This window comes from Aphis gossypii, chromosome 2 (genome assembly GCF_020184175.1).
Source record: "Aphis gossypii isolate Hap1 chromosome 2, ASM2018417v2, whole genome shotgun sequence".
Classification (NCBI taxonomy): domain Eukaryota; kingdom Metazoa; phylum Arthropoda; class Insecta; order Hemiptera; family Aphididae; genus Aphis; species Aphis gossypii.
In genome coordinates, this window is record NC_065531.1 from 85,883,493 (window position 1) to 85,900,442 (window position 16,950).

Consider the following 16,950-nt stretch of genomic DNA (forward strand, 5'->3'; position numbering starts at 1 on the left):
TTTAATATTGAATAAATAAAAATGCCAAACTGAGCTGCATTGAATACATCATTGCATTTGAAAAATATTTCGAGTGATGACAGTCATTGATTAAGTATAGGTACTTAATCAGTTAGACAGTGTTTTAAGTTCTATTTCTAAAGTATTATAGGTATTATAGTGAGCATATTGAACTAATTATTGGCTAAAACATTGTATATATTGTATAAAAATTATGTCATATATAATTGTTACTTATTAACTTACAGCTATTAGTTAACATTGTAGTACATAATTACATAAGTACTTATAGTATATATCAAAATCAAATAAACAAAACGAGACCTAGTAATAATAAACATATAATTTGCAATAAATATCACAAATATTTATACATAATTATAAAATTTTATCAGTTTTTTTAAAATAATAAAATATAATATTCATTTAATATTATGAACAATTTATTAATAATAACAAAATGAGATTGGTGTAATTAAAAAAAAACTTTTAACATTTTTAATTTTACTACTAAACATTCTTAAAATAAATGTATAGAGATCATAAGAAAGTTTTTATGTTAGATAAAGAAAACAATTTTCTTTTAGCTAATACCATATTGTTTAGCAACTTCTACTGGTAAAGGTACCAACCAATAGTCAGGCAATTGGTTATTGTGCTGTTTAAGGTATTGATTGATAAGCTCATTAGGACCAGGATGTTCTTTTCCATTGGGTAGTCTAATATAAAACTTAACTTCACCATTTAAATCTGGCTTTGAAATAATTTCACATTTCACATTAATTATTGAAGGGTTACTTGGTAGATAGCCATTTGACAGGTCTGACCTTCTTTTGACAGAATTGAAATGAGAATTTATTTTCTTTGGTGGTGTTTTAACCATAGTGACTTCAATACCTTTTGGTACATGAACATTTGCTGGCATAATAGTAACGTTATGTGAAAGTTTTTGTATGATAGATGATGTAACTTGAGGTATATTATGATTAGTAGGTGTTATTTGCCTATTTGTAGAAATAGAGTTGTATGATTTATTTAAATTTGTTTTAGAATTACAAGGATTTTTAATTTTTGAAGGTGAACTCTTGTGTGTTACAGTCATTGAAAGAAATTGAACATCATCTTCATCATCACTAATAATAATTTGTTCATCTTCAATTGAAATAACAGCAGATTCTATTTGTTTATAGTTATCTTGTTCATTGGTTATACTATTTTTATTTTCAGTACTACGGGTAGAGATTGATGTTTCTGAATCATCATTAATAATTTCACAATCATTTTGCATATCTTCATCTAAGTTTATAATTTCTACTGGTTTTAAGCTATCAGGTGGTTTTTCGTTTTCTTCTTTATCACTATCAATCAATACAACTTCTTCATAATTACAATTATTAACTATGTTTTTGGAATTAATCAATCTTTTATTATGATCTTTAACAATTTTATTAGTATTATTATTAATACATTTTACTTTATTTTGAGTTTCTAATAATTCAACTGATTTGATAGATTTATCTTTTTTATTAGTATCAAACACCTTAATTTTACTGTGTTTTGGTACTTTATCTTCTACTCTCAATAGCTTTTCTGATTCAGCAAGTTTAGGTGTTTGCAGTGTTTGTTTGACTTTATTTTTAGATTGGTTTATAGCACCCCATTCGTCTTCAGAATCAACAAAATCAGACATGGATTCAACATCATTTTCACTCATATTATATTCTTCAGATCCATAATACTTATCAGTTTCATCATTTTTTCTTACAACTAATTTACTTGAGCGTTTCTGTAAACTGATTTCTTTACTCGGAGCTAAAATAATAATAATAATAATAATAATATTGAATAATATCTAAAATATATTTTTCATTTAAGTAAATAGATAAATCTGATATAAATAGAATATTTAAAATAATCTAAACAACACATATAAACATTCAAAAATGTTAAAATAAAACGTATTGAAAATTGTTATTTCTAGAAAATAAAATGTATTACAAACTATAAAGCAACATAGAAAACTATAAAATAAATGTAATTTATTAAAATTAATATGAAAATACCATTACCCAAACCTGAGGTTAACACTAAATATTGGCCAAGTATACCCATCATGGGAATGCGGCTTTAGACATAAATTATACTAAGATGAGTATTTAATCTCTTTTAAGAAAGTAATTAATTTTTTTGTATTAGTTTAGTTTTAGCCAATATACGGGTCCTATTGCTTTATAAAGGTTGCTTGAAATTTTATATTTTTCTGAAGTCACATTTTTTTATTAAACTAAATTAGTTTCTTAAATTACCTAATTATTAAATAAGATAGGTGATCACTAATCCCTGATTGCATTAGCTTGTCTAATATGTGAACAAAATTAGACTGTTATACTTTATGTTTATTTATCTACACAAACTATTAGTTTTAACACATACAAAACAAAACAAAAAAGAACTGGTAAAAATATAACTTGTATAACATTTATAATATGATTGGAAAAAAAAATCGAATCAACCAACACACACTGTGAGTCATATTTAAAAGTAATTTATTAATGAGTAATGACTAATAAAAAAAATCATTTAAATACTATACATGGTAAAAAATTAAATAAGCTATTTTAGAAGAAATTAATTTATATTGATGTTCACAGTTTTAAGTTTATTTAATAAAATTAGTTTATTTTTTAATGAGGCGTTGTATAGGCTTTCACATAATATGAATATTTAATATGTTTTAATTCAAAAATTTTCCATAAACTTTTACTAAAGAAAGAAATCAGTTTTTTCAATACTTTATTCAAAATGAGATTAGTATTGGCGACTAAGTTATATAGATAAAGGTATAGCTTTATTCCAATGTCATTTAGCTTTGAGGTTGACTAGGTGAGGTGAGTTAAGTCAGTTGATATCATCATACCCTCACAAACTCACAACTAGGTACTGATTTTATTTTGAATAAAGTATTTTAATACAATACTATTTTAAAATTTGTGATTTTAAATCAACAAGAATAATTAAGTAAAAATAAGTATTACCTTTTATTATTGGCTTTGAATCTTTCTCTTCCAAAAGTGATTTATTATTTTTATTTTTTGAACAAACCAATGTTTTATTATGTTCATTATATTCATCACTCTGATAAGTATCTAACAGATTTTTAATATTATGATTTGGCATTTCCCCTTTTTCACATAATCGCTTTTCTAGTTCAAGAAGTTTAGAGTGAGTTTGCAGCGGTTGCTTAACTTTATTTTTGGGTTGATTTATAGCACCCCATTCATCTTCAGAATCAGAAAAATCAGATAAGATTAAATCATTTTCACTAATATATTCATCAGTTTCATAAAATTCATCAACATTCTGCTGTACAATTAATTTTCTTTGACGTTTCTCAAGAATAATTTCTTCATTTTGAGCTTAAATTTGAAAACAATAATATTAGCTTAGGTAGTTTGTAAAACAATAAAAAGATTATGAGTATGAAAACAAAGAAATTGCTTTGCTATATAGTAAGTATCAAGTGAATATTATCATTGAGTATGTCACTGAAATGGGTGTGTTAAATTATACAAGACAATTTTAAAGAGAGATTATGTCAGCCTAAGTTATTATGGATATTTTGATATATTATGTAAATATTCACCCCCTGTTGATGGGAGCTTTTGACCTATCGAATTGTATTAAAAGACTTAAGTTTTTGGTTTATTTTTTCAGTCTTTCAATGCAAACTTGGATTTATGGTTAAATTAAATACATTTCATTAAAAAAGTGATTATTGACAAAATAAACTTAATTGTATTAATTGCATGCTTGACCCAAATTAATTAAATTTATAAATAAAATGACAATAAGTAAAAAATAATGCTGATAAAAAAAGTAAACATGAAGATATAGATATAATAGCAATTATCAAAATAATGTTAAATAAATAGGAAACATTCAATGAGGACTTACTTTAGAACACAATTTTATTGAAATTGTTATTTAAAGATTTTTCAAAATTTTAACATAAATGTAGAAGCCTTGTATTTAATTTTCAATTTCCTAATATTAAAATTAAAATTAAAAAAAAATTCATTGATATATTTTGAAAATCATACTGTTTTAAAAATGATGAGAGTTTTTCATTTTTAACCCTTTATTTTCTCTCAAATATTAGCTAAATTTATTTTTCTACAAGAAAATATATTGGAGTAAAAATCCAAGCATTTTCTCTGTTCAAAAAGTGATTGTAAATAAACAAACAAACACATATAATCATAAAATCAATACATTCATTGATTTACACAGAACCTAAAATATTTACTACCTTGAAATATTGATTTTGAATCTTTTTCTTCCCAAAGTGATATATTATCTTCATCTTTTTGAATTCTATCTGGATATGATTCACAGTCTTTAAATAATTTTATTTTAGAATCATTGTTCAAGACAATTAAATTATATTCTTCCAATTCAATTTTTGTAATAAAACTCTCTAAAGCGCTTATCAAATTGTCAGGTACAAATGTTCCTTCCATATCCAATTCATAAAGAAAAGCTCGGAGACCTTCTACCGAATCAGCAATTAGCTTAAAATGTTTTTCTTTTTTAATTGTACAAAAACTCCCAGAAAAACCTTCAAATATGTTTTATAAAAAATAAATAATCAATAAAAAAGTTTAAAGAAATGTACTTACCATTCATAGGTAGATTATTTTCAACTTCAACTATTTCTTTCTCAGTTTTTACAGATTCAAGAAATTCAAGACTTGGCTAAAACATAAATAAAATAACAATTTTACTTTAAATGATATAAATTATAATAATAAAATTATTACTTCATCATATGGAATGTTATAATAATATATCCTTAAATCTGGCATTGACTCAAAAAAGAAATATTCTTCGGTTTCTAAATCATTTTTCCATATAGTGCATTGTCTTTCATTACAATTTGTAATAATATCATTTATAGTTTTATATTTAATCTAAAATAAATATAAATAAATACTTAGCAATTATTTTAATATTTTAAAATATTAATATATTAAATTTATAAGTTATTAAACTTACAGTAACATAATCACAAAGTCCTTTTACAAGCCAAACTTTCATAAAATATGAGAGTTCACAATAGTCTCTTTCAACTAAAGGATTTTTTTCATTCACAATAGCCCAAAAGTCTGGATGAATACCTAGTGAATTCATTACCTGAAACAAATTAATTTTTTTACCACATAAGACATACATATTCAAAAGAAATCTATTTTAAAGTAAAAATATAATACTAACAATAACTTTATTTTTTTTTTTTGCATGGTATACTCTACACCAGTCTGATACTCTTTTTGAAAGTTTTTCAGACCAAATCTTATATGGCATTATTTGACCAACAAATTTTGTTTTTTTGACTGGCATTAAAAGAGTTGTCATGATTTTACCCATAGTCGTAGATTCTTTAGGCATTAAAAACATTCTTTCAATTTCTCCTTGGTTAACAATATCAAGATCAAGTTTTTTAAATAAAATAGCCACAAAATTACCTATTTCTGGTAGCTAAAACATAAGGAAAATTGATTCAAACTTTTAAAGTAAAATACATGTATAACTTTAATGTTAATAATTATATATTAACCTCCCACATTGAGCTGATATATCGATGAAATATATCATTAAAATAAACTTCATTTTCCCAACACAATATTTTTTCTAAAATATGTGCATTATCTTCATCAGTGGTAAGAGTGGTAGACAATATTTTATGATACTTTTGTAATCGTTCAGGGCGACAATGTGCAACACTTCTTAATAATACTGAATCATAACAATCTAAATATAACATTACATTCATTCATTTACTAATTTTAACGAAGTAATGTTCAATCTAATTAATAAATCAATAACATACCTTTTGGATATCTCAATTTAGAATTAAGTTTTCTTTCTATGTTTAGTAAATTGAATGTAAGATTAACATTAGCCAATGATTTATAATCTCTAAAAAAAAATTATTTTATTTCTAAAAATATAATAATAAATATACGAAAAATTATTACTTGTCAAGATGACTAATTTTTTCTTCTAATAATTCTTCGATTTCTAATGATTTTTTAGTATGATCACTTCTAGTACCATAAAATGAATAACAATTTAAAAATACCGTCCTTATATCTTTTATTGCGTCAGTAATTGAGCCGTATTCTCCATTTTTAAATTTTTTATCAACTTAATATAAAACAAATAGTTAATAAACAAATTACAGACATAAAAAAAAAAATTAAATTATATACTTTTATTGAAATCTATTTGTTCTTGTACGGATTCTGTATAATCAATTTCTACAGAATTGTCTGATAGATCCTTTAAAATAGGAGGTGCTTTCAAATATATTTCTTTAAATATTCTATAAAACAAAAATATATAGTTTGTAAAATATATCAATACTATATTATTTTAATATATTAAATCATTCTAGATAATAATCAATCACCAATTAATAAAATTAAAATGTAAAAATGTTTTTTTATTATATTACAATATTTTAGTTCTTTACTATGTAGAAGGTAAAAAAAAATCAATATCTTTAAATTAATTATTATGATGTGTTTTTACTTGTAAATTTCTGATATTTCTTCATTTTTTACTTTTTGGGTATCGCTTGACTCGTCCATGTTTACCTTTACCTATAACATAGACATATTATACATTAAGAGATTTAATATAAGAAATTGATAGTACCTAGGTATCTATATTTAATTTTTTTAAATAACATGATGTTAAAAGTAATTTATACATTAAGTAAACTACACGTCATATAATGCTTAAACTTTGATAGTTAAAAATAACAAGAAATTACATGATATAGGTAACTGAATTATAATATAACCTCAATTTGAGTATAAGGGCTAGAAGTGTGCCGTGCAGTTGGTTAATGTTGCTATTTGAAGTTCTCTAAAAGTTTTATACTGGTTATTTTTAAAAAATGTACACTAAAGACTTTGAACCTTATAAGTATCCAATAAATAGAAATGTTCGTAATAATTTTGATATTAAGAATAAATCAAAATGGTTTATAAACAATAATACTAATATTCAGATGAAACCTAAATCTAAAAACAAAAAAATCGGTAATAGATGGAAAAGAATGTTGAACGATTATTCACAGAATACAACTTTACATGGACTTAGATATGCCGGTAATAATGAACTAAGCGCTAGTGAAAGGTATACTAAAAATAACAAAATAAAATATTACTAATTAATACAGTCTATTGATATAGTATTTTAAATTACACATTATTGCGTTTTAAGATGTTTTTGGATAATATCTTTTGGATTAGCAGTTATCACAGCAATTTACTTTATTGTGAACTTGGTCCATAAATGGCAAGACATGCCTGTAATTATAAGTCTATCACCAAAAGCAACTCAGCTTACAAGCATACCATTTCCCGCCATTACCATCTGTAACATGAACAACGCAAGAAAATCTGTTGCTCGAACCATTTTAGAAACGTAATGTATATGTTATTAACTAGCTACTAAGAATTTCTTAAAATACATAAATAATGTTTTGCAACTTATGTATATTTATTTATACATAGATCCTCAAAATTTAATAGCAATATCGACCGCCGCTTGTTAAGTGATTTCTGTGACGAAGATCCATTATTAATGGATTCGGCCATTGACAATTACACAGGCGACTGGGATTCATTAAAAAAATTTATGATTAAAGTATCTCAACCCTGCCATGATATGATTGTGTCATGTCAATGGGCAAACAACCATAAAGTTTGCTCAGAATTATTTAATCCTTCATTAACAGACGAAGGTATATGTTGTTCATTTAATAAAGTAAAACCGGATTACATATTTCGGAACCCAAAAGATTTATCAGATTTAAATATTACCTTTCCAAATCCGTCTGCAAATTGGACACCTGAGAATGGATACCCGCCGAATACGCCTGCTGAATATATACCTTGGAGGCCCTGGGGTGCCGGCAATCATCTAGGATTAACTCTTGTTTTGGATGCTGAAATCGAAGAATATTATTGTTCATCAGAAGTCAGTTATGGATTCAAGGTAACATTATAAATGTATAGGGTTCGTATCAATCTTAAACAACGATACTATATTTATTTGTATATAAATATTACTTCAAATAAATGTATCAGTACAATTTAAGAACAAATACAAATACTTTTTCTTTAATATTGAAACTCGACCATTGAGGTTAGCAACTAATTTAAACTGTATACTATATTATGTATAAATAACTACAACATGAGTATTAAATTGTTCAGAAAATATCATAAAATACACCTACGTATATTATAAATTTGTGTAACACACAGAATTGAGTACCAATGTTTGTTTATTGTATTTTCAATAATTATTTTTATATTTATCCCTAATACATACGCCGTGTGTGACACACATACGTACACAAAATTATAAAACCCGTAAACGATAGTTAAAAAAACCATATTTTTATAGTTTTAAATTTAAGTCAAAATATAATTTTTATTTTGATGAAAATAATCTAGAATTGTATTCAATTTTTTATATACGACTACCAACAACAGATGTTGAAAACGTGTAGGTACATATTATTTGATCTTAGTTTTTGTTTTATTAAAATTTAATGTTTATAGTATAGGTAATTGATTTTTTTTTTTATAAAACGAAACTTCTATTGTGTACCATAGGTTGAATAATGCTACAGTTGTATTGAGTTCATTTATGAGTCTCATAAAAAATATAAAATTACATTTTGATGATTTTATTTCTGTGTATAGAAAAAAAAATATTTAAAACCCGAATAAAAACAAAATATAGTATTCAAATAGAATTATTTGAATTTAAAAAACAATATGAATAAAATAATATATTATAAATTCCACTTAAATACTTAAAAATATATTGGTCTAGATTCCTATATTCAAAAAAGTTAAAAATATACGACACTGGTACGATAAAAAAAAAACTAAAAATAAAAGAAAAATTAGAAAAATATAATTGTTTTCAAACAAACATAATCATCAACGTATAAAAAAATATTGTTTTAATGTAATATTTTTTTTCATCCAAATAAAATAAATTATTATTTTCTCGCATAATTTACAAAAATGTGCAAAAAATACTAAATATTTTTAATCAATAAACAAAAATTTCAAAGAATATTTTTTTCTGTGAAATCTATAGGTATTTAATAATTCGTTTTAATTTTTCATTTCTATCAAACTGAATATTATATATATTATACTAAATAAAGATAATTATTATGTAGAAATATGAAAATCCGGTTTCTTAATCTATTTTATTGTGTTAACAGAAATCATATTATAAATTGTATTCTAGGTGATGTTACACAGTCCTGTAGAAACTCCAAAAATATCATCATTTGGCAGTTTAATATCTCCAGGAAGAGAAACATCAATAGAAATCAACCCAACAGTAGGGATGGCTACACCAGCATTGGCTGATATAAAAAAAGAAAAACGTCAATGTGTGTACTCAGCAGAAAAACAATTAAGATTCTATAAAACTTATACTCAAAGAAACTGTATACTAGAATGTGAAGCAAATTTTACATTAATGTTTTGTCAATGCGTCATGTATTATATGCCAAGTACGATATAAATAAATAAATTATTCTATTATTTCTATTAACATACGATTAGGGAATTTAAATTAATAATAATTCATAGACCACTTTAACTTCTACCATAATTTTATTTTAGATTCATAGCATTTATTATACAATGATATGTTTTTATTTAACTTTTAGGGTAGTAAAAATATTTTGTTCTTTTTATGTATAAGTAGGTTCTGATAAAAAACAGAACCTGTTTAAATTTTGAGATGTTAGAAGTAAATAATAAGTGCTTTTAATCATAGAAAATACAAAATAAAAAATCGGAAAACTTAAAATACTTACACAAACACCCAGTTTTTAATAAAAAATGTTTTTGGTTGTAATTCATAAGCAAATAAACAAATAAACTATTAATTTTCAATAAATATTTATGAAAGCAAATTTTTCTATAGAAAATCCACAATTATTTATCATTTGTATAGACAGTTAAATGTTTAAAACATATAGACTAATTTTTATAAATAATTATATCACAAAGTCACTTCAATAACTATACGTTTATAAAAACTCATAATTTACCGTTATTTTTTATCTTTTAATGATTTTAATTTTATACCTATACATCATATACTAAATTATTATTTCGTTGTCATTCTATAAATAGGGTAAAGATTAATATGCAACAGTATATTTTTTTTGCGACTTCTGGTTATTGCTTTAGTCCAGAGGTTCTCAACCTTTTTTGGTTCACGGCACACTATTATACATCAAAAATTTTCACGGCACATTCACGCACTTGACAATCACAATAACTTCGCCGATAATACTGTTTTAGAAATTTAATAACCTTTTTCGAGGCACACCTAGACAATCTCGCGGTATAGTTTTGTGTCGCGACACACCGGTTGAGAACCACTGCTTTAGTCAGTAATGTCCACGAATCATGATGATGTAAATGATGGTGTTTTTATTTTGCATATTATTGCATATTGTGAAATAAAAACGCGAAAAATATATGTTTTATGGTATATTTAGCTACTAAATGTTTTTACGTCGTGTGATGTCGAAGGAAGTTCTAGTAAATATAAGAATATATTAGGGTAATAGGGTCAATAGAAGATCATTCAGTTTGGAAAATTTAAAACACCATGTAATTATTTCTTGTAATATATTCACATAAATAGCGTTTATAGTTAAAAACAATATTTTATTAATTTTAAAACGTATTATTATTATTATTTTTTTTTTGGTATATATAATATTAGGTAATTGCATATTTTATAATTTTTTGTTGCATACAAATCCTAGCCCTATTAATTAATATAAATACTATTTGATTACAATAATATGTTTATAGTTGTATCATAATATTTTTAGAAGACAGTTTCTCGAGGATTTGTGGAAAAAAAGATGAAGCATGTTCGGATAAAGCGAAATGTAAGTTTTAAACATAATATAATAAATTATAATTTAATTGCCTATCTATTTTTTTAAATTTTTAGTTTCTGAATAAAACAATCAGTATATTGATTAGGTATACAATATGATTTTTTCTATTTGTAATTACTCATCACTAGAGCACGGATTTATATACATTAAAAACTAACCGAATATGCAGTGAAAAATCTTAAATATGCATAAATATATGCATACAATTTTTTTTTTGGTGGTATTGATATTTTTTTTTATCTTGGTATATGTATTTTATTTCCCAGATTATTGATCTAAGGTCATATTTGGGAAAACCGTTTATACCTTCAAGGTGTACTTATTAATTTATTTTGATATTAATCGAAACTATAAAAATATAATATTTTTTTTCTTATACTATAATAGACAATAGTTGTATACTGATTATATTTAAAAAATATCAAAAAATACAAAAACAAACATAGAAATATGCAAAAAGTGAACTATAAAAGTTTCATTTTTCAAATCGTTGTGTCATGAAACCAATGTTGTGCTCACTTATAGCATATCATATGATCAACCAGAATAAATATGCAAATGCATACAAATCTGTGCTATACTTAACACCTATCAAAACAGTTAAAGTGCTGAATTGTCTATGGATAAAAATACTAAGTAATTTTCATTAAATGTTTATTGTCATTTTCATAATACTTTGACTCTTTTTGAGCAACTTATAAATATTTAAATTTTCAATTTTGTTTCTATATAATGTACCCTCAATGTGGTGTTATTATAGTTATTTAAAAATATTAAAGATATATATAGGGACGATTTTTTTTTTTAGACATTCGAAGTTCAAAATTGGATAAAATCAGATATTTAAATGAAAAATAATTAAGATTTTAGGCAGTTATTATGTTTCAATTTAAAAAATATTAAGTATTTACAAATACTTTATGTACCTATAGTACCTATCTACGACCTACTTATTTGAAAACGATATATTCAAATTTAGTTTTAAGCAAAAATTAATTTAACTTACATAGGTATTATTATAATATTTTACTAATAATAAAATAAATTAAGTACTTTAATATAAATACGAGTTAGCATGGGCGTTCATAAGTAAAACGTTAGGGGGGTAAAGATAAAAAATTCTCAAATGTAAAATAATAAAGATTTAATGTTATTTTCATATATAATATATTTAAATATGCCAAATTTATTGAACTAAAAGTTCATAATATTTTTTGCCCAATAGAGAGCAAGTGCCCTATCTTACATAAAATAGAATTCTTCAAAGATTTTTAATACATTAAATTCATTACCTTGATTATAAAAAAAAAAAACGTTCATGTAATTTCACCTTAATTATATATTTTATTATTCTAATATAAGCACTATAGGTACAATGACCTGACTAATATAAATCAAATTTTTTCGTTTTTAAGTGGCAATAGAATTGCGATATAGTTCACCGTTAACGAACATGACACAATTATTAAATGGAACATATTTACCGAATTGCACTTGCTTACCAGGATGCTACTGGATTGGATATAATAAAGTACATTCATCATCACCTTTAGCCAATAGTTATAAAATCAAGCCAATATATTTAGCTGGAAAAACTTCCAGTTATTTTAAGTGAGTATCTAATTAATTTTTATTATTTACTTTCATTATGGAGTTATTAGTTCAAAACAATGAAAGGAGGAAAAATATACCATTTGTAAAATCAATACATTTATGATTTATTTCATTCGTGAATTTTTTTTTATACTGTGAAATCTAAAAAAACCATTTATTTATACAAATAAATACATACGAGACCGTCTTTAACAGCATTATAATCAAAATCTGAATAGTTAATGTAGTTTTCATAAATGTAAGGATGTTTTTTTATATACATCAAAATTAGAAGCGTAGTATTTGCAATGGTCTATTTATATGGTTATTAAAATAAAACTTTGCAACTATTTACTATAAAATATGTTAATAAAAAAAAAAAAACTATTGCAAAATCTGCATTTTTCTATTAAAGTTACTTAATCAACAATTTTCATTTATTATGCAATTCAATTATTTATTATTGCTTTTAAATATTGTATAATAATAATAAAACATTATTTAGAACATAAATTGAATATTATTTCATATTCCTTTAGATCTGATCGCAATCTTTAGGAAATAACACATCATTTGAAACGTGAAAAAAGCTAATAAATATTTTTTAAATAAATTGCAGGTTTTTTACTGTTCAATGGCAACCAATTACAAAAAAATAAATAATAAGCAGTACTTTTACTATTTTTAGTATATTTTTTAACATATTATATTCTTTTTTTTTTTGCACTATTATATTTACAAAATTAAAATACGGTTCTACTTAACCTAACCACTAGAAACATGAATATGATCCATAATTTTTCCCCAGTTCTGTGGAGTACGTCCCAGTTATATTTCAATGCTAGATGAATTGCATCTCAGTTGTAAAATACAACTTTTTTATTGCAAAATAAATTACGTATCAGTTGGATTTCATTATATGTCCACAATATTTTTTATTCATATTCAGCATTTTTTGGATAGGAAACAGAAATAAATAAATAGACATAATTTATCCAAGATTATGTTAAAACAATTATCATCGTCTGGCGTTTAGTTTTTCAATCATCATTCTATAACTTTTCGTTATTATATAGGTTTTTTTTTTTTTGAAAAACGGATTTTTCAGTGAGAAAAATAGTAAATAAAAGTTTTACTATGTTCTATGTAAGATGGAGACAACACTTGTGGGTAGAGAGCCTAGATAATATGTAAGGCTCTCTACTTGTGGGTGTATCGTGTATATGTAACATCGTTTTAAGTATGTTAAGGAAATGGAAAGCATTTAACACACACACGAACTTCTTTTTTTTATTGTTGACAAATTTACTATAAATAGTTATATACGATCTATAATCTTTATACTAACATATTATGTATATTTTTATATTTTAGAAAAAATATGGCTGTAATTCACTTTTTCTTTGAAGAAACTCAATTTACTGGTTTTATGAAAGGGGAGTTGTTTGGATTTACAGAATTTTTATGTAAGGCTAAAAGCATATTATAAACGATAGTATAACTAAATTATATTAAACGTACAATTTTTTGAATTAAGCTATTCATAAACCACAATTTAAAACAAATAATAATTGGTTTATCTTTTTCTGTGATCATTTTTTTACAATTAGGCTAAATAATTATTTTACAAATAAAACATAAGTTTTGAATAAGTGATAAAATAAAAATTAATAAGTAAAACAAAATTTTTTTTTCAGCTAACACTGGAGGACTTTTAGGATTGTTCATGGGTTTTAGCTTTCTCAGTGCAGTTGAAGTAATATATTTTATTTCATTGCGTTTATGGTGTGCAATACCAAATAAAAAGAAAGTATCAGATCAAAAGAATAATCAAAAAAATATTTCATAATTTAGATTTAAAATGAATACAATTTAGTATAAATAAACATTAAAGAAGTATACAAAACAAAACATTTTTCTTATTCAATTACCTATCATTAAATTTTAAATTATTGTAGTTACATCTATCAACAATTTTTGGGTGAAAATCGAATGAAAAAAGTTATTATTTTAGGATATTTATAATATCTACAAGACTTCATTTGGTTGGGTTTTTCCTGGACCTTTTCATAAATACCAATTTACACGTGTAAAAGTTGCTGGTTTTATATGTTCTTGTGAAGTATTGATTTATATATATTTTTTTATTGAAACAAAATGTTATATTAACAATAATAATTTGTATTTACACATTACAAAATGAGTAAATTAAATGGTATTTAAATGATTGGAAGGAGAAAGTCACTCTTAGGCATCCCGTAGAAAATATTTTTAGGGAGATAGTAAGTTAGCAGTTCCTTTTAAGGTGCATAGATAAGTTGTGTGAGATTTTTTTGAATGACAAATCAGTAATAATAGAATTTGTATGAGTACTAAAAGTTATTTGTGTGTTTTTGTAGGTGAGTGTAGCAAGTTTACTTTAAGTTGGAATACAAATGTCTTTGTTTAGTGTGCCGTGATGTACCAGGAAGCTCCTAATATTAAGCGTAGACATATAGACTGAAATGCCCGTATTGTTTTAGGTTGGACGGTTTAGTTAAGCTGAGCCCCAAAGTTGAATGCTATAGTTATAGTATTACATGGGTTCTAGAAACACTCATGTAGATTTTTCCTTTAGTTTTTAATGAGAGTTTAGTACTGAGAAAAGGTCTGAAGTGAAGTCTATAATTGAATGCTTTACGTTTGTTTATTAAGTGGGTAAGTACTCCAAGTAAGACGTTTATTAAGTATTAAACTCAGATATTATGTTTATGACGTTTATGTACGAGTAAAAAATGGAATTTGCACATTGTCAATAAAGATTGGGGAAGCGTGTAAAGAGTGTATAGGGTGAGGATATTTTTTAATTGCTCGGATTGGATCTTTGTCGATCGCAAGAATAGTAGTGTCATCCAAAATTTACCTTAATTTATATTAAAAATGGATGTGTGTATAGTGAAAAAAATAAATTTTTTCTAATAAAAATATTTAAATTTTGTTTTCACAAAGAATTGTAAAAATAATATTAAAAGTTATACGCGTATTCAAACACAATACAAATTATAAATACATATTGGTATAATAAAATTAATACATTTCAAAAAATTATATATACTCGTATAATATATATACATTGAAGTTTTAATAATTAAGTGTAGGTAGATAGTAAAAATAATTAATAGACTTTATTGAAATAATTGTTTATATCGAGAAAAGATAAAAAATCGTATTCGAACATTTAAACCACAGCTGCTAGGATAATAGAACTAAAGAAAATAATTTAAATATAGTCAACAATTTAAAATGATAAATTAAAAACAAAATTGATGAAAGTGGGCACAAACCAATATTTCATGATGTCAGTTTCATTTAACATAATCTTCGTATTGTAAAACACAAAAAATTGGTTAATCGATTATTTATAGACTTCTGAAATTGGTAAATGCGGTTATATAACATACATGGCTTATTATTTCTAAATCCAGATGAGGTTTTGTCAAACACTTTGTCTAATTAAAGGCTATAAAATCTTTCTTATAATTTTATAGAAATATATATTGCCAAAAATTGTTTTTATCTTTCAAAAACTTGAAGCATTTGCATCTTCCGAACTCTCGCAAAGTTACAAACTGTAAATGCTATAGTGAGTCATTTCATGCACATTTTAAATATAGTTTCAATTGACATTCACCATCTTTTTCACAATGAGCAAATGTTTTGATCAAATAGCTATATAAACAGAAATTTATGTTAAATTAAGAAATGTTAGTGAAGCAAAAACACCACGAAAACAAATTTTAAAACGACAAAAAAAACTATACTGATGAATTGAGCAATATAAAAGAAGAGATATAAACCAATATACGTTTGTCAAATCTATGGCGTACAACTATAAAAATTATTAAGGTACCTAGCTGTTAATAATGAAATACAATTTTAAATGATTTAAAAATCAAGGATTTTAATTTTTGACTTCTTTACTTAAATCTCTCATTTGAAGACTATATTTAAATTATAATCGATTAACTATTTTTGTTTAATTTAAAGTTATCTTGAAAATCAATAAAATTTTCAATAATTCTAGATGTGTTTTCTTATAGAAGGAGTTATCAAAATTTAAAAACGAAAAATTGTAGTGACAGAAAACGGAAATATATATTATTACACTGGCGGTAAATGTTTTTCTTTGTATACATTTCATTAATCTATACTATTATTATAAAGAGATAGTTTGTGGGTTTGTAGGAGGTAATCTCTGGATCTACTGAACCGATTTAAAAATTTTTTTACTAAAAAAAGCCACATTATTTGAGAATGTCATAGGTGAATTCGCACAGTATGTC

General features: G+C 24.2%; 2 protein-coding genes across 3 annotated transcripts; one reads left to right on the top strand and one right to left on the bottom strand.

Annotated features, from left to right (window-relative positions):
• Positions 1-325: 325 nt before the first annotated feature.
• Positions 326-8,020, bottom strand: LOC114119787 (putative autophagy-related protein 11). Of its 2 annotated transcripts, none has more exons than XM_027981487.2 (13): positions 7,896-8,020; positions 6,595-6,665; positions 6,273-6,385; positions 6,039-6,207; positions 5,891-5,979; positions 5,618-5,811; positions 5,275-5,538; positions 5,056-5,193; positions 4,821-4,970; positions 4,680-4,755; positions 4,310-4,618; positions 3,036-3,416; positions 326-1,812 (listed from the first exon to the last, which is right to left on the bottom strand). In XM_027981487.2, the coding sequence occupies exons 2-13, from the start codon at positions 6,651-6,653 to the stop codon at positions 584-586; spliced, it is 3,171 nt and encodes a 1,056-aa protein (XP_027837288.2). In that variant the 5' UTR covers positions 6,654-6,665; positions 7,896-8,020; the 3' UTR covers positions 326-583. The 2 variants fall into 2 exon arrangements, with proteins under 2 accessions (XP_027837288.2, XP_050057912.1); XM_050201955.1 differs by lacking the exon at positions 7,896-8,020 and adding an exon at positions 7,276-7,399.
• On the top strand, positions 6,966-14,477 carry LOC114119827 (pickpocket protein 28-like). The gene is made up of 8 exons (XM_050200274.1): positions 6,966-7,206; positions 7,294-7,497; positions 7,587-8,070; positions 9,349-9,619; positions 10,964-11,023; positions 12,451-12,646; positions 14,003-14,094; positions 14,326-14,477. Exons 1-8 carry the CDS (start codon positions 7,079-7,081, stop codon positions 14,475-14,477), a joined length of 1,587 nt encoding a protein of 528 aa, XP_050056231.1. The 5' UTR covers positions 6,966-7,078.
• The last annotated feature ends 2,473 nt before the right edge of the window (positions 14,478-16,950 follow it).